General features: G+C 41.0%; 1 protein-coding gene across 2 annotated transcripts in view; it reads right to left on the reverse strand.

The window, feature by feature from the left end:
- TAFA1 (TAFA chemokine like family member 1) overlaps positions 1-26,309 on the reverse strand; it is a 211,224-nt gene that overhangs the window by 90,189 nt on the left and 94,726 nt on the right. The window contains exon 1 of one of the 2 annotated variants that reach the window (XM_058031825.1): positions 6,624-6,755. The exons of the other annotated variant lie outside the window; for it this stretch is intronic. Within the exon in view, the coding sequence (XP_057887808.1) occupies positions 6,624-6,648 (25 nt within the window). The 5' untranslated portion in view covers positions 6,649-6,755. Of the gene's footprint in view, positions 1-6,623; positions 6,756-26,309 lie in introns of those variants that run through there. 2 annotated transcript variants of the gene reach the window in all.

The following is a 26,309-nucleotide window of genomic DNA, read 5'->3' on the forward strand; positions in this document are numbered from 1 at the left end:
ATTTTCTCCCACTCTTTCCCTTGTTTTTTGCATTTCACATGGATAGCTCTGAAATTTGGCTTTCTCAGTCCCTATAAAAGAGTCCACCAATATCTCCACTGAGTAACAGGATTGATAAACAAGACCTGCTCATTCTGATTCCCTGTGTTGGGGTTCAGCTGTGCACACTGGAAGGAGCTTTCAGACACTCCAGTTATGAAACATTTTCCATTTCATCTTTTGAGAAGGAACAATTGCAGAAAAATTGCTTCCTCCCATTAATGGGCAAAAAACCCCCCAAAAATCCCTAAAATTAGCAGCTAGAAGAGCAAACCAAATGAAGGGACCAGCAGAAGTGCTCAGGGTAATAAATCTAGAAATAAAAATGGGTACACCTGCCCTAAGAACAGCTCTACTACCAGCAGCCATTTAAGGTGTGTTCCAAACCTGTCCCTAGTTTAGTTTCACCCACAAGCTTATTCTGTAAAACACTTTAAATTCACAAAATCTCCTCCCTTTCTGACCCACTCACAGGGCAGCTGAGACCCTTTTCCTACTTTATTTAGTGACTGAAATTAACTATGAACACACCTGAATTTGCCTTCTGACCATATCTCCTACCAGCCTAAAGGAAAGAAGGCTCTGCTCTGCAATGTCTCTTACTTTATTGATTTTTGTGGGGTCTCCTGAGCAAAACCATACCTGTAATCATTTCCCTAAGGGGTTCAAAAGCAGGTACTCCTCCATCAGTAATTATTCATATGTGATTAATAGGAGCTACTGCTGCCATGGTAGAGCTGGGAGAGAGACCTTGGATTTCCAAAATGTGAGATCCCTTCCTTCCATAATTATAATGGCACTGCTGGCTGAATAAATAGGCACTGGGCCCCTCAGGCTCCTGCATTTAGAAGTGGCCATGCAATGTGTATATTTGCCCATTGGGGGGTAAGCCTTGTGCACAAATCTTATTTAATAACTTGTGGGATGCACAGAAAAAGCCTGTGCACCTCTTCAAATAAACCAGCATGAACGTTTAGTTACCATTTTAATTTTCTCTGTCAATCAGCTTTGTGGAAAGGGAAAAAAAAAAGTAAACTGTTGGTATTCATAATACCTCAGTAGAGGAACACTGAGTATGGGGTTGCTGTCTCCATCATGTTTCCGTGCATTTTTTGGTAACATTTGTTGGCTACACAGCATTAAGGGTCTATTACATATGAATCAAATGCAAATGTTGGCAAAAAAAGTGCACAATTCCTCAATACTGTGGTGAAGAAACCAACAAACAGAAGCAGTAACCCACAAACAAACACAACTTCGGGACCATTTTGGAAGACAGGCTGATTTTCATAACATCATGAAAACAACTCCCAGTTAGGCATAAAATATAAAATCCAAGATGAATTTTCTAAGGAAAGGAGGAGGATCTCCATCCTCATGGCTGACTGATATTCTGATTTGAAGTGCTTTAAAAATAAAACTCTGCACCATCCTCCCTCACCCCCATTTTAAAATAGTGCTTTCCAAGGCAATCAGGAATATCTCCTGGAAGAGTCAAATCAAACTACAGCTTGTCCTTGAGAATATTAGCTGAGGAATGATTTTTGCAAGCTCCACTCTAAGGCATACATTGATCTGATGACAGCTTTGGAATCCTTTAGATAGAGTTGAAAAATGGGGTTTTTTTTCATAATGCCAGCATACCTGTCTCCATGAAAGCCCACAGCTCACAATTCTTTTGGCCAAAACTAGAGAAATAAACTATGGATAATATTTTAATATTTCATTTTGCTATTCCCACATCTCATGCAAGTTTGGGGGATTGCTCCTGATTTCCACTTCCTGCCATGCTGCAAGGGGTAGCACATGATTTTATGAGATGTCAGTAATTAGGCTTATTGAGTTTTTCAAGTTGCTGGATTTTTTGTGATTTTTTTTAAAATGACAAGAAAAATTTTCTCAGGTTTTCTTATACCAGGACAACTGACAGTATTTTCTTTATGCTGCAGTGTGGGCACATGCTAGTTCAAAACTGCATATAGAAAAAATGGAATTTATTGCCTAATAAATCTTATTTTAATTAACAAGATAAAGAAGGGTGGAATAGTCATGAAAAGAAAGTAAAAATCCTTTAGGGGTTGAACATGGAAACTTCATGTTTTCCAGCCAGTGGTAAGAACCAAGGCTGCTGTGAGAACCCCACTTGCCACTTCCACAGAGTTTATATCCTCTAAATGAGAATTTTCCATAGCTCCTGCATGGCTCCCATCAGCTTCCACAGGCTGGGAATTCTGTACCTACAGAAATCTAATAAGGCATTAAAAATAATAATTCACTGCTGAGAAATCAGTGGGATGCCAGCAAGAAGACAAGATAAAATACCTGTTAAATATGTAGATAATTCCCAGGGAATGGAAAACTTCAGTGCTCAGCCCCTCCATCAAAGCTTGCTGAAGTCAATTAGAAGACTTCACTTCAGCTGAGGTCTGTACCTTAGCATGTGGGGAAGGCTCAAAGAAAATGGCTAAGTTGGTTAAAACCTGATTTTTCTCTCATTCCCCAGCACCTTTGTAGTTCAGGTACAAAAAATCAAAGAGATCTATGCTAAGAAAACTAAAAATACAGCCCAGGAGAAGGTGTTTCTTCTGTCTTGCCCCTCCCAGGCAGATTCCACAGGACTTCACCAGTGAAATCCAAAAGGATGTATCTGGAATCCATACAGCATTGAGCAGCTGAGGCAACAGAATATCTATGGCACAATTTCTCTTAAATACATCTCACATCTGTCAAATCCTACTGCAATCAATACTTTTATGACTGTAGCTGCAAGTTGCTGGAGAAACACAGCAGCTATCTTTTAAACTGATATCAGCAAGATATAATGGGATATCGGAATTAACGTTAGCTCAGTCAACCATGACAGCTTGGTGTAATGACTAAGTGTCAGCTACTTTGAAAGTTTACATCTCTTTTAATTACCACAATTACCCAGCTGACTGGTTTTCAGCTCATACAGCTCCTGGAGGCTCCGAAGGAGCAGCAAACTGCAAGGCACAGAAATGTCAGCAAAGTTTTCCACAGCACTGGAAGGATCAGATGTTGATCCTTATCAAACTGCTGTCCCCTGCTAGGAAGCACACTGCAGAACACACTAGCACTGCTCAGGATGGAGATATATCCTATTTTTGTTCTCTCACTCAATAGAACAGCTTTCCTAGGAGGTGGCAGATATGGAAACTCAGTAGATCAAGGGTTTTTCTTACTGCAAGGCCTTCTTGTATCCCACCAAGTACAGGGTGGCTGAAAGTCTGCTTGTTTTATTGCTAATTAAAGCTTCCTTCTTTTGTCTCCAGGCTGCTAAAGCTCTTCAAACCAAATCCTGTGGGTTACACACTAGGCACAGGAACTGTTTCTCCCCTGTGTGCATGGGCAGGTTGGAAACACAAACCTGGCTTTTAATGAGCCCTGTTTCCAGCTAAACCACCTTCCACTTTGTCACCTCAGAACCCCCAGAAGGGAACCTGTGTGAGGGAGCTCCAGGTGAGCACACACCTGCACAAAAACCCTTTAATTGTCGCTCCTGTACCAGGCCTGGGTAAGGCAAAGGGGCCACTGGGACTCTCCGAGTGCTGATTCCAGGGAGGACAAAGGAAACTTCTGACTTGTGAATGCTGAATTAGACCTTTCCTGAGATGGCATTTTGCAGTAGAATTCAGCCAGGGAGGGACATTTCTTCACCACCTCTGCTGTCCATAAATGTACTTTTGCACTCCTACCCTTCACCCCCACATTCTGTGGACTGCATGAGTGGTGTGCTCCCCCTTAATACATTTTTAAGCAAGGATTTCAAGAGATGTGAGGAGATGTTCTCATAATGAGGGTAATTACCATTGCATTTTAATGTACTGCAATACAGAGCCATGGTTCAGCAGCTTTACTTTAGAGCAAGTGTTAAAATAGAGAGCTTTAGATCTATCACAAAATACATCTGTAACTAACCTCTGCTGCCTCATGCCAGGATTTTCACCTACTAAACACTAATAAGGTGTGCTCTGGCCTGCCTGCTACAAGTGGATGAGGCTCCTCTAATGAGTCTGTAACTACAAAAAAAAAAAAAAGGAAATAACTACCTAGTCACTTTGGCCTCATTTTATAAATAGTGCCATCTAATAATTCTAATTGTGACTGAACATTGCCTCCTAGAGATTGATATCACTACATTGCAAAAAAAAAAAATAATATATAATCAGAGTGCAACAAAGGACAGGGGAGCTCAGAGAAAAAAATAAGATTAGCCATAAACAGGGCCAACTATCAGAACCATAATAGTGTTATAAATCCCATTCCTTTCAATATATCTGACATAGTATACACAGTTAGAAAACAGCAGTAAAATACCACACACAGGTTCATTATTTTCCTTGCCACACTTCTTGGATAGTTTTGTGAGAAGCCAAGGAAGGGGGAAGAGGTTTTAGGGATGGTGAGGGAGCATTCACTCATCTCTTTTTCAATAAGAAAAGTGCTTATTTTGGACATGCACAGGAAGGCTCTCACAGGAGAGATGAAGCCACTGACAGAAGCCCTCAGGTACTACTGGCAGCTGTTCCACAGCCTGTGAACTCAGCCAAGCCCTGAAAATCCTTCTCCAGCCTGTCAAGGCCCGGAGAAGGCAGCTGAGCCTTGTTAGCAGAGCAGCCAGGCAGAATAGGTGAACTGCAGCTCTCCCAAAAAGTCAATTTAGAGCACTATGAAGGGCTGTTCAGCTGGCTGGGAACAGGAGGGAGACTGGCAGCCTTGGCTTGGGGGGCAGGGGCCAAGGAAGCCAGGCTAATTACCCAGGCTGGGTGGGCACAGGATGCTCTTTGGGGCTCTGGGACAAAACAAGGCTTGGGGTGGGAATGCTGTTAATGGAACCCTGCAAAACAACCCCAGCCTGAGCAGAGCTCTCCCTGCAACACCCAGGCCCTGGGTGAGCTGTGCATTCTCCTGTGCCTGCCAGCAATCCTGCCCCTGTCACAGAACCTCCTGCTCAGGTCAGTGCTCCTCCTGAAAAAAAGCTTTTGTGCATAAATAAATAAATCTGGAACAGAACTTCCATGAGTGAGATGGGACTCTGCTAGCAAAGCCTCTGAAAATTTAACAATTGGCATCAGAGCTGGAGGGGGCAGCAAATGCAGCAAATGAGAGAAAGCAGCACAAGGTGTAAATTGAGAGGCCTGGGGTTAGTTGGAGGAGAATGAGTAAGAAATCTCCTTCATTCCAGCTCTCACCTATTGTGATTTCCTCTGCAGGAAAAAAAAAAAAAAAGAGCTTTCCAAATGGAGAAGCCATCAGTGCAAGCTGAATTTTATGTTGGTACAAAATGACTCCTTATTAACCTTTCATCTGAGAATCACCATCAGGTTCTTCCTGCACAGTGTCACATCACTCCCAAACAAGAAGGTCTCTTCTTTTATAAAAAACCTGACTGTTGTTCAGTGGCATTTTCCAAAGCACGAACCTGGCAGCCTCCTTTGTCTCCCACAGGAGCCCCAACCTCACCTCAATCAATCACTTTGCTAAGAAAACTTTCCTATCCCTCCATGTCTCAAGCCAGCTGGAGCTGGCTGCTGTGAGGAAGGACAGGCACAAGAAACCTGTAAAAAAAAAAGGGGCTTTACAACTAGGAAATGTTAAGTATTATTAATGCATTAGAGAGCCAACACTGTAGCTGTTGTTGCTGTCAAATGCTTTAGTAATACACTAATCTCACCATCCCCATAATTCTGAGTGACTCCCCAGAGGAGCCAGGATTACTGCATTGGCCATATAAAGGTAAATGTTGCTTTCCCCATTATGATTCTACCCACAACTTCCAGCACTGCCTGATTAAAATAACTTGGCCCTGACTGACTTTCACAGTACTTTGAAGGTGACAACATTTTTAGACATGACATCCTTCTCCAACAGAGAGTGCAGTTACAGGAGCTATTTAATGGCTTTTGCAAAGCAATAACTCTGCAACTTGAAGAAAAAAAACAAAGCAAAAACAACCTAAATATGAGAAGGCTGCTTTTATTAATATCCTCTTTTTCATTAATATTTGTGTTTTAGAGCTGAATATCATTCTATGAATATCCATGGTAGAGAACTGGGTACTGTGGCACTGAAAGCTTATTTTCCTAATAATTTATTTTACACAAAGTACCTTTCATTTATTTAAGATTATTAAAAAAAGAAAAAAGAGACAAAGACCATTTTGATATGTGTTTTTTCCCCCCTTGCTCAGGTGTGAGATGTCTCTGGCAAGGAAAATCTGTCAATATTTAGAGACAGAATAATCTCCATCAGAAACCTGGATGTTTCTTCTTGAATATGCTGGGGAATTGTATCAGGAGACCTGGGAGCCCTATCCAAAAGCAGATTTCTGGAGATCAGAAAGAGATGTTTGTTTGGAGGTTTCCCTGCTCCCAAAGCTGCTCTTTGTGCAGCCTGTGCTGGGACCCTCTCGAGCAGAGCCACCTCAGCTGACAAAGCTCCCCAGTGGCTCCTGCGCCTTCCTCAGTGTTCTGCCAGGATTGCATTTTGTTACACGAGATCAAAGATTTGAAGCTCCTCGCAAGTCATAAAAACATGAACACAGTCACAATAAAAGTACTCACCAGGCATCTCAGGAATGGTGGGCATCAAGCTCAAGGACTTATTTTTCCTTACATCTGTGAAACTTTCTTAAGGAGCCTGGGAGTAGAATTTACAAAAGATTTCTGATTCAATTCCCTTTAACTCCAGGTTTGTCCTTGACTCTTCCTGCAAGAAGATTTTCTTCCCATAATTTTAAAGTTCCAAATCACCAGCCCTGCTTCTAGAGCTGCTCAAGTGCAACCCTTCTTTTAGCCAGAATCCTTCACAGGTGTGTTTAAGTTTCTCAAATGTCAGCAAATGAGCTGCAAAGGGGCATCCTATTACCCATTTTATTTCACTTAAAGACAAAAAATTCTCTGTGTTTTTTTTTTTAATTTAATGTGGTGTTTGCAGATATCAACTTTATTTAGAACTGCCCTAATTTTTATAAGCATTTGTTCAATAAATGCATCTCCCCAAAGTCCCAAGATTAGTATTTGTCTCCTCAACACTGCAGCTCAAGTATTTTTTTGACAGAAATATTTACAGCTGAACTTAAGCTTTTGACAGAAATCTTTCAAGAATATCAGCACATCAAGCATCTCCATTTGAATTAAGTGAAGCTACCACTTTTTTCCCCCCTCTGCTTCATATGAAAAGATTCCTTTAGAATATCCTATGGAAAATTTTGCAGTATTGTGACTAAATTTTCATACAATTTGTAACTATTTAATTGCAATGAAGTCTGGGGAGAGCAGCACCCACATAAATCAGGCTATTGGGGACTGGCAGATATTAGTAAGAGGAGACAGATGTACTGGTGAAGCAGGATTGTATTTAAAGGGTTTCTTCCCACTCACTGCAACCCCTAACAGAGCACATCTGGATGGAATATGGTCCTGGCTGAGAACAATGTGTATAATGGGTAGAAATCTCCATTTTCCCAGCTCCCAGGCAGCTGGGAGTCTGTGAGGCCACAGAGGAACTGGGGGCAACCTGGAGCCACCCCCTCAGATGCTGAGGCTGAAGTCAGGGCAGGAGCAGATGGGTTTGTGTGCCTGAGACCTGTGATGGGTTCCCTGGTGCCCCTCCTCTGCACTGAGCAGATCTTGAACCTAGGCCAGTATACACTGAGCTCAGAAGGGTGCTTGAAGTGGCTTAATTAGGGAGAAGCTTTACAAAAGCTGCTCTTGTACAAAATAAGTCGTTTTCTAGCACACAGTATAGAAACAATTCAATTGCTTTCCACATTTCCACGTCCAACATGCTCTGGAGAGTGAAGGAGCTCCCTTATAGCTTCTTAAGAAAGAATAACTATGGAAATTATTTAAAAAGAGCCTAAGACACCAAAAATCCAGCAATTAAAAGCACCTAATATCATATTCATGCTTTCATGTATCAGATGCTCCCAAACTGTTCTTGCTGCATGCCTGCATTCATTACAATATGTAAAACTAGGAGTGATAGTCACGGTCTTAAGTCAAATTATCCCACATCAAAAATCAGTCTCTGCTCTTCTACCTCAATCTTGTCATGCTGCTGTGGCTCCAAACTTGGCCACTTCCCTTAATATAATCCTTATCTTTAATGCTTCTCTCCCTTCACCCTCCCTGCACTTAAAAATTGCTTTGTACTGCAAAATGCAGCCAAGGATTTTTCAGAAGAAGGGGAAAACCTCCCTGCAGTAATCTCTCCTCATACCCAACTGCCAATTTAGAAACTCAAGGTGTCAAAACCCTCCCAAAGTGGCATTTTCCTCCCATATGCTTTTAAATGTTCCCTCCCCAGAGGTGACCCTCCTGGGATGCCACATCCCTGGCAGGAGCACTCCACCTCCAAATCCATCTGCTGGGACCTGACCCTTCAATGGGCTGGGGGTGAGGGGACAGCACCCACCCTGCAGGTGGGGAATGAGGCCAAAGTCTGTGCTCAGGGTGACCCAGCACCCTTCTCCTCTCAGCTGCTGCAAACAGAAACCACCAGGGTTTCCCTCATACGCTTTGGGAATGCCAAGCGGCAGAAAAAGAAATCATCCCAGCTAATTACTGAAAGAGTGGGATCAGTAAATGAGTCACAGCAACAGAAATCTCAGCAAATGCTTGTCCTCTCACCACATTAAAACCTGCTCTTTCTCTTGGGAAAAATCAAAATAATTTCCCTTCCTTTAATATTAATAAAAATCATGTCAGAAACACCAGCACAGGCTTACAGAAATGTGACTAAATTTTAGATATGTGGCTTCTTTGGAAAGCTATTCAAACATGCTAAATAATATTTAATCAATGGAATGCTTTGCACTTGATTTTTTGCATGAAGTGTTTTAAGATAAGAGAGGCTTTTAAAGAACTTTCAGGTTCATTCCAGTCCTATGATACCTCTTCAAAGTTCAGAGCCATGGCTATGCATTCAAGTGCTGCATTATGAGAAATGCATATCAGCTGGAAAATCAAAGTATTATCACATGGGCATAAGGACATTATCTGGAAATTAAGACCAAGTAAAAATTTTGAGCATGTACAATAAATATTAGAGGAGGATATTATTGTAAATGAACTGGAGAGAAACATACTTATTTTTATTCCAAGAAAGAAAAGGTGGAATTTTGAGGCAGTGGGTAGGCTGAGATCCTTCCCATTGCATTTGATGACAGACTGCAAGAGGTGCAAACTCAGACAAACAAAATTGTTACTTTGAAAAGCAGCAGGTTTCCTGCCTTGAGAGTTAAAAGATCCAAATCTCTCAGAAATAACTTGCTGTGGAAATTCTTGGAAGTTGAACTGTGGTATGGTGCCTTTTCCTGCACATGTAGGAATCTGCATCTTCTCTGAAACCAAGAGATGGTTTCAGTGCCAAAACTAAGTCAGGTGAGTTTTATCAATGTGCAGATGTCTGCTCCTGGAGGAAAGATGGGCTCTGCAGTTTTAGGGATAATTCTGGCCCTTTGCACAGGATGCATTGTTTAAGCCCTTTGCTCAGGCACCCAAATGACTCCTGAGCTTCCCCCCATAGTAGTAAGAAATTGGCATTTCTTGAAGGTGGTTCAGGAAATCAGAGATGAGGCTTCTACTCAGGACATTCAAACTGGCTGCCTGCAATTTATGTGGTAGCTTCTTACCCTGAGTCATTCCACTGCCCTAACAGGATGTGCTGACCACCATCTAAAACCCAGGAGCTTTCACCAAGGGCAGGCAGTGCCCAAACAAGAGTTTTGATACCCTTACAGCTGCAGAAACAACACGTAAATAATGTAATAGGCACTGTATAATTATACAGATCACATCAAGAGGCTATGTCTTCTATCAGGCTGACTTATTATTCCACAATATATGACAAATTTCTACTCAGGTGAAAAAAGTTTTTCAGTAGAACTGCAGCAAGCCACTAAACCCTGCAGTCTGTGATGGTTTGCAATGTGTCTAACACACAATACCAAGGGTATTGCAGGTCTCACTTCATGGCACATCAAGTCATTATTTTGTTTTATTGATGCATTACATTCTTGGGTTTGGGACAGCAGAAGTTGCAAGGAGGTCTCTGAGGTGCAGGTCTGGGTAAAACAGAGCATCAGGTCATGAGATATTTATCAAGTGATAATGGGAATGACCAAAAAAGAGATGAGGTGGGGACAAAGGCTTCTCCAGCTGGGAAGCTATCGAACACTTGGAGCCCAGAACACAGAGCTCAGTGGCAGCTGGCTGCCCTGACTCCCTGAAAAATTAATCACTGCAGATAAATGCATAAAAAGACAGCACCTTCAATCTGTTTTCCACTGAAGCTGGTGGCTGAATTCCCATGTCTTGCTCCTACCCACCCTCCAGCCTGTGCCCCAAGGCCCAGATGTGCTCACAGCAGTCCTGCTGTGGTGACAGAATAGCACCAGTGGATGTGAGTGCTGCCTGTGGGGAGAATCCACGGGACTGTGTCCCACCACTGCTCTCCTCTTGCTCCTTCTGCACTGGGCAGAATGAGCTCCCAGCTTTGAGCCTTTGCAGTATCAAAATTCCAGGTTTGGCCACTCACAAGAAAATCACCTTGAGGAATTTACTGCTATTCCTCCAGATACAAAACCTGATTTATGGTATATCTGAAGGTGCTGGGGCTCTTGCACAAAGAGCTTTACCATCAGAATTTCCTGGTGTTAGCAGGTACATTTTGAGCCCTGAGACTCTTCAAACACTGGAGCAAAATTTCTCACTAATCTGCCACTGTTTTCAATGGGCATTTTTAAAAACAAGGATTTCTTACATACAATGCAAGAGCACTTCATGATTTCAAAATAAGTACTTGAGCAAGTACCAGAGTCGACCTTGCAAATATGCCTTGGTCTAGAAAGAGTCATCCTATGAATATTTTAATTGATAAAACCATATTGTAGAAATGTTCATAGAAAATTAACACAAGTGGAGCACGGAATAGCCAAAGGAAATTAATTTACAAGTGTGATGGCATGAAAATTCCCAGGAGACACTGAGCAATTGAACTAACCCTAGTTATATGAGCTCTCTCTGTGCTTTCAACATCAGCATTGCACTTGGAAGGAAAATTCTTCTACCTGCAGCAGAGCAGCAGATGCATTAAGGGCTGATAATGAAGCCTAGCTAGCAATCTTTCTCTGCTGCCTCGCACTTGCAGCATAAACAACAAACCTGTGGGAAATGGCAGCAAGGTCCCACTCAAGGATGAGTTCACATCAGAAAAAACCTGCTATAACTACATTTGCAGTCTATATAGGACAATGCCACTTGTGCTGTGAAAAAGAACATTTAACAGTGTGCAGCTATGTAATTATGGGCTGCCAGCAGCTGATACAACTCTGTGCTGGCATAACTACTGTGCAGACTTCACATTCACTGAGCCAGCTTTTTGGTGTCAGAAAATTGGTTGCAAAGACAGCACCTGACAGAAGCATGGGGAAAAGCAGGTGGGATGCTACAAGTGATAGGGGTGTGCTGAAGGTTTTCCTGCCCCTTGCCCTGAGCTCTCCATTCCCCTCCTTCCCAACCCCATCATGTCAATGACAAATAACACCCATGAGCAAGAAAGTTTTCTGGATGTGCAGCCACCCTGGAAAAGGAGCTGCCTTACAGCAGCAGTGAGCTCTACTGAGGCACAAGTTTTGTGGAGACCTTTTCTCAAGAAAGAGTATTGTTAAGGAAGTGAATATTGGTTTGTGCTAATAGGAGTGAAATGGGTTGAATTAACTTGGAGCATAGCCACTATATTTAATTATCAGGTAAAAATCTGATTTCAAGAGGAACAATTGTAGATGTAGCAGCACCTTGTGAAGTCAGGGAAGCTTTGCCACTGGCTCAGCAAGCCAGGGTTCCCCTCTGTGCATACACCACAAGACCATAAACATTTCATAAATGATTGCAATCAAATCCAGATAAATATATTTAATAGACCAATCTTCTCAAGATCGATTCTGAAGAAGCTCTGTAAAATGATTCGTGCCTGTACATATAAAACACGGTGAAAAAAAGGCTCTTTTCCTTTATGTTTTAAATTACTGAATACTCCAGACTGGTTCCTTTGATTTTAATCTAAAAGGCTGAATTTTCAGATTGCCTAAAGATAAATGAATATTCGTCATCTGTACCACTAACATTTCTCTAAGATATTGCTTCTCCTTTTGGCAAACCTGCTAAGATTTGCTTCTCCTTTTTATCTTCTGTTGTAAAACCGAATTTGTTTTGAATGACAAATAATTCATTACAGAATTCATTTTTTAACTTTTCCTGCCTGAGACATCCTTTTGATGGTTTCAAGGCATTGTTCTAGCCAAAGTATCAAATCCACTCTTCTATTTATTCCACTGTGCAGTTTTGTGTTTTGCTCTGGCAAGCTTCCAGCTGAATTAATTTGACATTCACTGATCAATCAAACTGTCTCATTACTACCTTCTGCCCGCCTTGTCATCATGGTCCACTGTTGACAGGAGTAAGGAATGAACATCCACAGGGTCACCTTCAGAAAATCTTTTATTTAATTGTTGCAGACCTACTGCCAAGCCCTGAGGTTATCTGCAATGCTCCTGTGTGTCTCTCTTTTTCTCCTTACAAGTGTAGTGAATAATTTTCTGTGGGCTCATGCCATCCACAGATGGAGCCACTCCAGCAGAGTTATTTAAGCAGTGGCCTCAGTAATTACCCCAAGTGCTTGCATGAGGAAGGCTGTTTTATCTCAAAAGCCACATGAATGACAGGCCAAGCAGACCATTCAGAGAAAAGGCTTCAGAAAGTGGTACTGAGAAAGACTGTCAAAACTCTCACTGTGGTATTATTTATATTCATTATGCAAGAAAGCCACTTGCCTTGTTTCCTTCTTATATACTACATTCTTCCAATTAATTACTATTTATTATTTGTATTTTTATTATTATTTATGAGTGCCAAGTGATATGCCCAAAACACTAGCATGGCTTACCAGAACAGGCACTCCACCAGAGGATCTGCAATTTCTCTTTTCATTTGTATGAACTGGCACCTGTAGCATTGTTATGAACTTCTTGTGAAATTAAAGCCTATGTGTCTTGTGCAGGAGTTAGAGCATTTGGAAGGTGCAATCTGCTTTTTTATTTTTTCCCCTGAATGGGTTTAAATTTCCCATAGGAAGACACGTCTAAACATTCTATGATATTTTTCATTCCATGATATTTTTTCGTATTTTTACTTTGTAAAATATTTCATATTTACATGGATGATCAGTGCATTCCTACACATTGCTGAAAAGGGAACTGAAGTCCTTTATATTCTCCTCAGACCCTTACAGCACAGGTTTGGTTCTCTTTAGCTACACATATTCATGGATTCTTTTGGCTTAGGAACATCCTGTCATCCATTGCTACGCCAGATCACATAACACTGATCCTTATGTACCATTAGGTTTCCTAGGCAGCACAATTCGACCAGATTATGAATCTGATATTTCAGATTGCTTTTGTCTGGAAAACACATAATATTCCTCAGGCTTATTGTAAGATTTGGGATGCTGTGGTGGAAAAGAAAGCATGATCTGATGAACAGGATTCATTTACTTCAATACATCACATTTTATGTTGAATAACTTATCGTCTTCTCCTCCTATTTCAATGAGAAAGTAACTTCCATGATGCATATAATGACTTTTTCCTTAATAAAACTTTTGTCTGAGTTAGGTCCACACAGCAGTGCACACACCTCAACACTGCAGATGTGCAAATTGTTAATTAACAATGACACAATCACAAGCATGACACAGAAACCCCATCACTGCCACAAACATGGCAGGGATGCTTTAATATGAGAGAAGCTGTGCAAGAAATGGGGTGGATGTTGCAACAAGTCAAAGTCATAAGACACCTTGGGACCAATTTACTGCATACTTAGAAACAAAGGGTGTCATTAACTTTAAGAGGAAAGCTCACTCTGCAGTAAAACAGGAACCATCAAACTGGAGATGGGAGAGTTAAAGGAGTTATTAAAAGGATGAGAAGTCCTTTGGCTCCTGCTGCACTCCTCAAGTGCCAAGGGGAGTTGAAATTTTGATCTTCCAATCCCAGAGAAGGTGCTGACCCACCCAGAATTTGTGGGAATGTGTGGTTAGGTCTGCACAAGAGGTGTCTGAAGCAGAAATAATAATCTGCAAAACCATGAAACAAAGCTGGGAGAAAAAGGAAAAGTTGGCCCACAAAAGGTATTTTTGTTAAGATATGTAACATTGATGAGAACATTATTAATTCAATCTTGAATAAATGCATTGGGGTCTGCCTAATAATATGCAGGTGATAAAAAAAAACCCAGGTTTTTTTTCCATTCTGCCTGATACAAAAAACGTTTTCTGAATCTAAAGAAGAGTTTAAAGGAGGTATTTTGAGTAAAGAAGACAGTTTTGTCTTGAAATGAGCAAATGTTTGGTTTTCTACCAGTCACACAATCACTCTCTGAACTCCCTGCCCTTATGTTCGCAAATTCATAAAAAGTTCAAAAAAAAAGCCAAAATAACCTGCTGAACTCATCATGGAGACATCTACCAAAGCCAGCATTAATGTCCCAGCCTAAGCAAGGGCCACCCACCAAACCCTTTCCACCACCCTCAGTCCCACACTCACCATGGGCCAGCCCTGTGTGACTCTGCCAGGCAGCCGGGGAACCCCCAGGGAACTGAACCAAGGTGGAGAGGAGGAAAATCGATCTCTGTGGATCTCTGTACACCACTTTCAGTAACATTTAATGCCATTTTGAGTCAGTTCATGTAAATTTGGAGGCTTGCAGCTTTTCTGCGCAATTTTCTCTCGGCCAACTGATCAGGCCTTTGCCAGAACAGAAGAAGCTTGTGAGAATATCAGTCCCACAGGACATGGAAATAAACTTATGAATCACTCGCTAAAAAATCAAAGAAAAGGGGTCATGGAATACTTAAAATTGGCTTACACATAAAGGAAAAGAGGACTTGAGCATCTTTTCATTATTTTCATGGTACTTTTCTGAAAATAGGCTGTAGCTTTGAGAAGCAGTGACTCTCATTTCTTTTTTAATCTGGTGTGGATGAAGTTCATTGTCACATCTCCTGATTTTGAGCTGTAGAACAGGCAGTTATGCAGGCAGGATAGAGAAAGGAGAGCATGCCAGAGATTTTACTTTGAAATATGATTCAGGACCTTGCTCTGATGCAACTTCTTAGGAAAGCACAGAAGATTTCTCCGAGCTTTGGTAGTCTAAGAAGACATTCTATTTCCAAATAAGTCATGGTCTTAATATAGCTGATGAGAAATTACTGATTTGTTCCAAGGAATCTTTAATCAGCAATGTAAAGGGACATTTCACAGAACCATGGAATGGTTTGGGTTGAAAAGGAACCAAAACTTCCAACCCCCAATTTGCAGCCCCCACCTCCACAATTTTTACTCCATATTTTTCTAGCTGCTGCCACTCCTGTCAGGGGCTGTTGTGTCATCTGCCAAAGGTGTTTCAAAGGTCTGTTTGCCCACAGGAAAGTCCTGCCAGCCCTGAATTGCAGGTTCCAGGACTCAGGCTCTCAGCCCTGCACCCTGAACACCAAGCCCAAACTCATTAATTCAAGCAGAAGTGCAGGAGTACAATCCTGCTTCCACTGGGTGCCAAGAAAGATATTTGTTGACATCAGGGGAATGCTTGAATTTTGTTTTCTACAGCTAAAGCTATAATAAACTGAGAATCCTTTTATTTTCCTTCTTATTTACAGTACAGAGTTGCAAGACAGATGGTAAGAACCCATCTAGCATAAAGAACAGGGTAGCTTTAATTGGCATTTCTGTTAAAAGGATTACTGTTTGATAAAGGCTTGTATTTTCCCCTGCTAAAGGAAGGAAATTAGATCTTTGATGGAGGCTTAGAATTGTGACTGAAGAAAGTATATATATCATTTTTGGGATGGATGGTTTATTTACAGCTGACTCTGTAGCACTAGCTTATCAATTACCTCTCCAAATGTGATTTACCTATCTGGAGGAAAAAAAACAAACAATGTTTTTATTGTCTCTAATGACCAGTTCTCACAGTTCTTGTTATTCCCAGCTGCAATAAAATAGTTCTAATGACAGAAGTTTCAATGTATTCTGCCAAACTTTTACTGCTGTCAGCATAGAGTCAGCACACAACTCTCCATCCTTCATTTTGTGTGATAGTTCTTTCAGAGTTCTTATATTCATTATGATGAGAGAAATGTTGGGTTTTTTTCCCAACTGGTTAATCTACATAGCTTTATAAATGTATATGTTTATATATAAAACCAAACAAACCCAAAGGAACTGTCAAGAGGACTGAATATGTCTCACTGAAATTGAAGACAATCTGTCATCCAAAGCTCACATAGGAAAAATCCACAAAACACCCATCAGACAGACAAAAGGATACAAACCAGATCCCAAACACTTTCTATCACTGAAACCTCTCAAGGATTCAGAAATCTCTCAGAACCAACTGTTTGTGCACAAATCTCACACAGTGCCTGAAATATTTCCACTGGGTGAATTTAAGGGGACCAAATCTGGCCCCAATCCACCTTATTTCCTTCCCTTTGCTCACCAAAGCCCTGAACTCAAACCCACAGTTCTAACACCATCAATAAGTGATGCCACTTACTGGAGGACACGTTTTCCCAGCTACCTCTGTTAAACAGAAAGATAATTTTAGGGAATTTCCTCCATTGTCTTTGATTGGTGACAACCCCAACTCCACAAAAGAGAAGGCTGGCTCTTACTTTTTCCACTTTCTTTGTGGTAATTTGCATTTTTATTTGCCTGTGGGAAACAGTTGGGACTGTCCTGAATGAGCCTAAAATACTAAAATTCAACATACTGACACCACGAGATTGACCCTTTACCAAAAGAGAAGAGTAAGCAAGGTTTTGTTCTTATCAGTGACAAATCCAAATGGAAATAGCCACATCTTGGCACAGCATAAGTAAGTGTGGCCATTTCAGTAATTTTTGAAGTGTAAAACTTTTTACCTGCGAGTGACTCCTCACTGTCTTCCCTATTTTCTCTTTCTTCAGCTGTTTGGTGCTGGAAAATGAAGTCCTTCATACAGCAAAGGTTGTAAGCATGTGATTAACTTTAAAATGGCCTGTCAGCAGTCTCCAGTGGATTTCATTTTGGGGCTACTGAGGTGCTTAATGTTCATCATGGTGTTCAATGTTCATCATGAATTAATTGCTCTGCCAGCTCAGAAGGTCTGTTTGCCATGTTGTGCCTATATTACTGCTGGAAGTTAAATTACCACAGTCTATAAAACACCTTGTAGTCCATTTCTTCTGGATGAAAGGAGCTATGAAGAATAAATTGCAGTTTCTGAAACACAAACACCCACCTTGAAATGATTATAGGAAAATGGTTGTGGATATATTTCTGTTCCACTTTAGTGTTGCAAAATTCACTGCATTCTCCTTGTATCAGGTAATTCCATCTTGCTAATTCTCACGTTTCACAGTCACCAATTACAAGGAAAATGTCAAAATAACAGGAAGATAAGGCACCAGAGGTATCATTTGTCTATCAATAGGCTGTCTCTGTTCATAACTAAATTTAAAATACAGCTCAGATACCGCATGTCAGAAATCAAGGTAAAAAATTTTCAAACACTCTATGAGAAACCTGATTCAGACTAATTTTAGAACACATTAGCTATACATTTGAAGAAAGAGATGGAGCAAATATGTTTGTGCTAATATGATCTTCAATCCCACATTTCAAGGGGTATAAAAGCATGTCAAGCTCTTCCATCCTCTTTTGGCTTGCCTGCAAGGAAATTGCATTAGTAAGTGGCATAAAATCATTCCATTTTGAGCAGTAACCTGACCCTTTGTTTTCAGTGGTGTCAGAACTGAGAGCTCAAAGGGACAATGGGAAAAGATGGCACCCTAGAGACAGACAGATCACACATTTTTCCTATCAATCAAATCATCTTTGTGCTCAGGTGGACTGAACTCAAGAGCGTGGCTGGAATTAGACTTGCTGTCATAAATTTAGCTTGTTTGATGCAGCAACTACACATGAATGCCAGAATTAAGAGTTTCTCAGTGATGTGGTGAATGAGATAAGTTGCTCTTTGGATCATCTAAAATAGCTTAGAATTAAGCAGAAAAAATTGACTCTGACCTTGCAGACTGGTTACTGATGTACCCTGAGGTACTCTTAGGTGATATATATATCTATAAATATATAAAATTTATATATACATATATCTCTCATATATTTATATAATATATAAATGACCATATAATTTAAATATAATATAAATATGTTATATAATATATTAATATATTCATAGTTATATAAAGATATATTTATATAACTATACATATTATATATATTTATAATTTTATATTTTTTATTTATATATTTATGTGTATAGTATATATGTAATATTTATATATGTTTTATATTTATACTTTTATATATATATATGTGTACATATATATATACACACACACATATATGTATATGTAAATACATCCCATAATATGTTTTAATCTTGCTCAGAAATAATGCAGGTGGAGTTGCACATGTGCATGAAGGTCCTGGGCAGTCCAAGCAGGAAAACCCACAGAAGGAAAGGCTGAGATGCTCAGCCATAAATGGCTGTGTTTAACCTATTTGGCAGCTGAAAATATTTAGAGACTCGTGTTTGACTGATGCTCTCCTGTAATTGGTTAAACTGACATCATCAGTTTTACTTGGCAATTTGGGAAAAATTATGTGGGAATCATTTGCTGTGTATAATTCATGAAAACTATTGGATGAAAATGCAGTTTTCTTTTAACATACCTAAAGAAAAACACCAGAACAGCTGAAAAGCCACCTGTGACACAGAGCTTGCAGTGATGCTGACAGTTCCCACAGTGCTGAGCTTCCCACCAGACAATGGCTGAAGTTAACAGCAACACGAGCCAGACAGAGCCTTGTAAATCACTGAACAATGCAGTGTTCAGTGCTCAAGCACTGGAATGGGCTGTCCAGGGAAGTGGAGGAGTCACCATCTTTGGGAGTGTCAAAAAAATGTGTGGATGTGGCACTTGAGGACATGGTTTAATAGTGAACATGGTGGTGGTGCTGAGTTGAGGGTTGGACTTAATCTTTGAGGTCTTTTGTAACCTCAATGATCTCATGGCTCTCCTTGCTGTCCATGGTTCCCCAGTCTGGGGTTGGAATTTGCCTCCCAGACACAGTCCACAGGTGAAGAGTCCAATTGCAAAATCAACGCTGAAAATGTGGGAGCAGAGGGGTGAGAAATGAAGAGTTATGGGCAAGGGGAAGGTACCTATGGCTGGTACTTGAAAACAGACAGAGATTATTGCAGTAGAGTCACAAGCACAGGTTCTTCCTGAGGGCTGGGACTGCAAAGAGGACAGGACTCAAACCTCAGCTGTGTTGGGTTGGGAATTGGGAAGAAGTTTCTGGAAAAATCAAGAGACGAGTCCATGAGAAGGTTTGCAAATCTTAATCTGCTGTGAAGTGTCATAGACAGTTACTGGATATTCAGTTTTTTGGGGTGTATTGTCTGATCCACTTCCCTGAACAACAAACTGAGTAGAGATACAACAAGATGACATTCAATGTGCAGTGACATACCTCATTATGGGTAGGTGGGAATTTGTCATTAATTTCTCATTTTGATTATATATAATAAAGAATATATGTATGTAAAATATAGCTAGATAGATACGTAAAGTCTTTGCACCTGGTCCGTGGGAGCATTGCAAACTTGTAAATATCATTTAGTGATATTTAACAAACCAGCCAGGGTTTGACAAAAATAAACAGCACCAGTGTGAAAAAAAGCAAGAATTTTCATTAAACAACATCTTACAAAATGAGTTATATTTAACTTCTTTATACCAGCACAAACTCCAGTGCCTTGGCACACAAACTGTGGTATTTTTCTTGGCACACTCTATAGGTTATGTCTTGTGCAAGGAGGAAAAACCTTGGTTCTTCATTTAAGAATTATGATTTAGCATGAACTGAAATTTTTAATATGCAATTAAACATACAACATATAAACACAAATACTGATCTGTGATTACATAAATATATATTAAAAAATCTTCACAATACACAGACACGCATTTCAAATGTGCACATCTATATGTACACATGTGGATAAGCTTGATAGTCAAGCCTGTTCCCTAGCTACCACAGAAAAAGAATTCTGCTGTATTTTCAAAGCTGGGCCTCCTATCACAAGCTTTTCTCTTGGAGTCTTGTAATAAGTAATAATTTCAAAGCATTGGAACTAGGTTTTCAGTCTTTAGCTGGGAAAAGCACCATAGCTCTGTATTGACTACAATATGGAAAGTCACAAACAGGTTGGCCAGTGCATTTAAAGCCTTAAAAAATAGCTTAGCACACACCAGTTCATGCAGAGTGAAATTTGTGAAGAGTCCCTGGTTACTGGCCTGGAGAGGGCTCTGGTATCACCCCTATTTTTGCTACAGGTGAAAAGCAACAACTTAGAAGTGCTGCTGACTTAGCTGGTGACAAAAGCCATCTATACCAGAGATGCTGCACTACTGCTTCTGGACATCCTGATAATATTAACTGAGCCATTCAAGTATATTATAAATCTATTTTTATATATTTATATCTCACATATGTCAAGACAAATGTCCTCAGCAAAATAAAACACAGACAAAAGCCATAACCATGTTCCTCAAGACTAAGTCAGACAGTAAGAAGGTGAAATGCTCAAACTAAAAGCCAGGCTGGCATCTCCCAAGAGTCCTGCTCAGTCCCAATAGCAATAACCCCTCACTTGAAATAATCCCTTCTCTACTCCCTCTCCTATTTTCACTATCAGTCTAGAGAGTTAGGGAATTAGATTCAATGCCTTGGTTGGAATACTCCCATTCCATGCAGACTCTGGGGTGGAAGGCAAGCCAAACTCCCCTAATGCTTTTTTTCTCTCCCTGAGTGCAATGTTATTGTCAATATGCTAATGAAGTCCACTCAGGCTGTGTGAATGCTGTCCTATTTTTTTCCATAAACCACATATAACAAAGAAGTAAATTTCAACAGTGATTGATTGACAGCTGTCAAATAACACACACAGCAGTTCAGGTACCAGGAACTGCTGCTGTTTGTCTGGGCATTATAAAAACCTACTGCAAAAACTGATATTTTTTGAAATTATCTTCTGAAGCAAGAGCCTGGCAAAAAATTATTTTTGTCATTTCATTCACTTTCCCTTGGTTTCCACATGCAAGTTAAGGTGAGCAAGGCAGGGCTGTTCTGATCTGAGATTTATGTAGAGAAAATGTAATACCAGACTGCAGTGTTGGGTGATTTTCTTGACCAAAACCTTCAAGCCAAGCGGTCACTTCCAGACTCTTCCAAACAAACACTAACTGTGCCATGCAATGCTCTTGTGACTCTTTCTTCAAGTATTTAATAAATTTCAACACAGCTCTATATAGGGCAATAATCAGCACTTTACTTCAAACCACTTCATAGTAGGGAATAACTTAGCCTAAATAAAGCATCCAATTTTCCCTCTTTGTGAATCAAAACAAGCAGGTTATAATTTAAAAAAGCATGGGTTTTGTGCACAATTATTTACCATATAATTTCTGTAAATAATTAGTGTTCTTAATTTTAAGTGATCAGGGAGAAGTTTAGAACAGCACAAGTTGGAGTGGGGTATGGTCAGCACATGCCCAGTGGAAGCTAGATAAACCTGATGCCAGGGTTATGGGAATTCCTGTCCTATTCTTCAACTCCCTGTTATCTACTCTCTATTATTACATACTCCCTATTATTTATTAAAATGTTCTATTAAGTTGTTATAGTTTCAGTTAAAATTTTGATTTTGAAATGAATCAAGTATGCCCATATATAGATAAATCCATAAACCAAAGCAATATTTCATTAAAAACAGATTGTTTATGTAAAAAACTCCTCAATTAACACTTTAAAGCATTAATCTAAATTAAATCTTTTATTAAATGGATGGAGATCTCAGCTAACCCAAGCACAGATAACAGCAGTGTGGTCAGAGCAGGAATGCTGATTTACTCCAGCCTCTTCCTAATGATTCAGAGCTGTGGAACGTGACACTCCCACACCCTTTACTTGTCAAAAGCTCTGATCCAGAAAACATTTCGAGGACAGAAAGTAGAGAGAGGAGTCCCAGCCATGCTGGGGATCTGCCAAGGCAGTAGTGGTGTACAGCTGGGAAGACAACCCGTAAAAGATTTAGCATTTGTTAGTCACATTTCAGACTTCTAAGAAATGAATAGTGTAAAGTTATTTTTGGTGCAGGCATTCTAATGATGCCACATAAAGTTGGTACCGTAGACACAAAATTTTAAATGAACCAGAAGAAAAACATGGCATTACTTATTTGTACAGCCCCAAAACAACAAGATTGGTGGTCACTTCAGCTTTTTACAAGTCTCATTTTTTGTTCTGTATCATGAGAGAGCAGCTAACAAAGTAAACATGCTGAAAGATATTTTTGCATTCCCAACTTAATAAAAATTTCCACTGCAATTCAGGCATAGGAAGTCATCTCTATTCCCTCTGTTCTCTGTTCTTGAGAAAGATGCCAAGGTCATTAGGTGCCAAAAGACATTTAAATGCCTACAGAGGTTGAGCTCCCTGGGAATTTGATGCCTGGCTTAATTACTAGTCCTGAAAATTGCTATCTCTATCTTAAGTTGCTTTTATAACCTTGAAAATCTGGCCTTAAACTGCTCCTGAAAATAAGATTTAGAGACATAACATACTCTTGGCATTTTATCTGGGATCTCAATACCAAAGAATGGGCTCCTATTATTGAATAATTAAGGAAAACCCATAAATTATTCAGGTGAGCTGTGTTTTCCTTCCCAAAGGAAGCTGTTATATCCCAAACACGAGCCTGCAGACAAACAAGCTTCTGTCCTGCTGAGTTACAGCCACCCCAGGCTGTACGACAGGAACTGCTGCACCTCCCCTGGGCATCCATCTCACCATGGCACGGGCACCAGGGACAGGCTGCAACCAGGAAAAGGGGTTTGTGTCCAGTTAAACCCCTCTCCTGCATTGCCCTCTGAATGGACCTTTCCCTCCTCAATATCCAGAATGCCTAGAGGGGCTAAACACCCTTTACCTGGGGTTAATTCTGCCTGAAATTACCCTTGCTCTGTTGGACAACCTGACCCCAATCCCTGCTAGAGACAGTCCCTGACACCCATTCCAGCTGCAGCCCTGCTGCCTTGATGTGGTTTTAGTTTCTAAAACATCAGTTCAGCTGTTCAGCAGATCAGGCATGGACATGGACATCAGGCACCCCAAGGTGACAGCAGGCACCCCAAGTTTGTGACAGCAGCCACATGAACTCCTGCAGGACGGGTGCTGTAGCAGAGTCCAAAGTTATCATGGAATCATGGAATGGTTTGGGTTGAAAGGGACCTTAAAGCCCATCTTGTTCCACCCTGCCAGGGGTTGGGACACCATCCACTGTCCCAGGTTCCCAGGTTCCTTCCACTATCCCATCGAACCTGGCCTTGGACATTCCAGGGATTGGGCAGCCACAGCTTCACTGGGCAACCTGTGCCTCCCTCACAGGGAAGAATTCCCTCCCAAAATCCCATCTAACCCTGCCCTCTGGCAATTTGAAGCCATTCCCCTTGTCCTGTCCCTCCATCCCTTGTCCCAGTCCCTCTCCAGCTCTCCTGGAGCCCTTTTAGGCACTGGAGGTGGCTCTAAGGGGTCCCTAAAGCTTTCTCTGCTGCAGCCCCAACACCTGGCTCTGCTCACATCTCCCTCAGCTGCACAGGTCTTGTCGGAACAAGTACTTTTCCCACTCCCTTCCTCTGGCAAAGGCAAATATGAAGGTCCTGGATCATGCTCCAAAATAGCAGCTTTTTCCTCCCCTCACCTACAGGCTTGATGCCTGGTGCCGATATCTAATTAATTAATTAAGGTTAGTTGAGGTCAGGGCCTGGAATCTGAGCAATTAAACTGTTTGCTCCCGTGCTAAAACAAGCCCTGTGCACAGGGCGAGCTGCCAAGGCTGGGATTTGTGAAATTTGACTCAGGAAAGGAGGTGCCCTGTGCCTGTCCCTCAGGGCTGCCCAGGGCTGCGCCGTGGGCTCAGGGATGGCACACAGGAGGTAGAAAGAAGTCCTGCTAACTTTTGTTTTAAGGCTGACTTTTCCTGTCCTTACCCTGAACTTGAATATCTGCTATTTTAATTTTAAAGCCCAGCTCTTGAAACGGAGTGATTACACATAATATCTCACCTTTGACAAGAGAGCCTTTGTGGGTTCAAAGATGAGCTTGAAAATGAAAACTGATTAAAGCCTGAAGGGTCAAAGCCAAGGATGGAAATGAGAGTTACCTGACACGGATTTCTTTTCAAAGATCACAGGCATTTAATCCTGTTGCACGACTCCTGGCTTGTATAATTTAGTGGTGCAGAGGCAGAACATGCAGTTTGTGGAGGGACAGAGGTGACCTGGGCTGGGGAACCGGGGGAAGCAGGGATTCTGCTCCAGGGTGATGGAGCTGCCCCCATGGCCCCCTGACATCCATCACTACCTGGCCTGCCATAAATACATAAACAGACAGATCACTTGTGCTGTAAACAGCAGAGAGCCACCAGCTGTGAGGACTGTACTAATCACTTTAAAAATTAATAGTGTTTTATGGTGAGCTTTTTTGGTTTTTTGCAAAACTTCTTCATATTCTTCAGGAAAATGAAGAAGGGCTGGTTAACAACCTAAATGCTGCTATAAACAGAAAATGAGCATGCAGCTCGTGGACATCATACGGTCACAGCTGGACAAAGCCCCTGGCACTTGGATCTGGATGGATCATGCTTATTACTGCTTGGATTTTCTGCCATTCCCAGGAACCTCTGTATTTTACCCTTGTTAATTAATCCAAACTTATGTGATCTGAAGAATTCAGAAAGTCCATTCCTTCCAAAACCCTGAGCTTTTCCCAAGGATAATCCTCTAAGTGGTGTTCATTCCTATGAAACCTTCTAGACTTTCTAAGGTGTAAGATTAAAGGTCATTTAAATAATTATAGCGTATATAAAATTGAAATAGCCGTGATGGTACCTCCCCAGACACACAATTTGAAATAAACTTTTTTGAATTAAAAAATGCCAGAGTTATTTGCTCTAAAAGATTTATGTGACCAACCCCTGCAGTGCATTGTATCTTAACTAATTAACTCTCCTCTTTATTGATCAGGAAAAAAAACCTGACCACAACAAAACAAACAGAAGACAAAAACCCCACAGGATTTTCCTAAATAAAACCATTATTTATGAAATGGTTTTGACCAGTTTACAGGAAGAACATGCAGAGCCTCAGTGAACCTGGAGTCCAGGGGTGTGCAGTGGGAATCTGACTCCTGGGCAAAGCACAGACTTGTAAAAACAGTCAGAAACTCAGAGTTTGCACCTCCTATTTGAAGGGCTGCTGCTCCAATCTGGAGCTGCTCTGCTTTGACAGTGATCCAGTCTTCCTTTTCTCATCTCTCTGGGTGGAATGTGGGCAGAAAGAGCTCACTGAAGACACAGGGCTCTTCACACCCTTGTGAGGACAGTTTTAGAGAGAGAAGAAAGGAAATTTACTTCTCCCTTTCTTCATTTGACAAACAATTAAAGGAATCAGATCATCAGGAAGCGTTTCTGGAAGCAAAATCTGCTTTTGCTTGGATTTCAGCTCTTTCATACCTGATGACAATATCTAAGGGTAACACTTCCTCCTGCAATTTCCTCCAGCCCATTTCCTTCCCATTTTGACTCCCATTCCCCAACTTTTGATACACAGGGTAGAAAGTGGAGACATGAGAGTAAGGGACAGCTCTCTACATAAATACTGCTTGTGAGCAGCCTCCATTGGTGTCATGGATGTGCAGAAAGCTGTGACTGTAAAAACCTGCTCCCCGCAGGGAGGAGAAGGATAACAACCCCAAGACAAGCAAACCCACTTAGCAAAGCCATTGAATTAAGTCAGAGATCCAGTTCCTTCAGGTATCCCTGCCTACCTGAGTTTTTACCCCATAAGTCCTTTGTAATCTCTGTGCCCAGACATAAATTCAGGGCAGAACTGCTTTTTTTTTTATTTAATCAGAGCTTCTTGGGTCTGGTACAGGTCTGATGTCCCTAATTCCTTCTTTGCTCATCCTCTATCCACAAAAAGAGAAGCCTTGATGCAGGAAAGCACTTGAGGGGCTGCTTGATTTATTTAGGCATGTTCCTGCAATGCTG

Source organism: Melospiza georgiana, chromosome 11, assembly GCF_028018845.1.
Source record: "Melospiza georgiana isolate bMelGeo1 chromosome 11, bMelGeo1.pri, whole genome shotgun sequence".
Classification (NCBI taxonomy): Eukaryota; Metazoa; Chordata; class Aves; order Passeriformes; family Passerellidae; genus Melospiza; species Melospiza georgiana.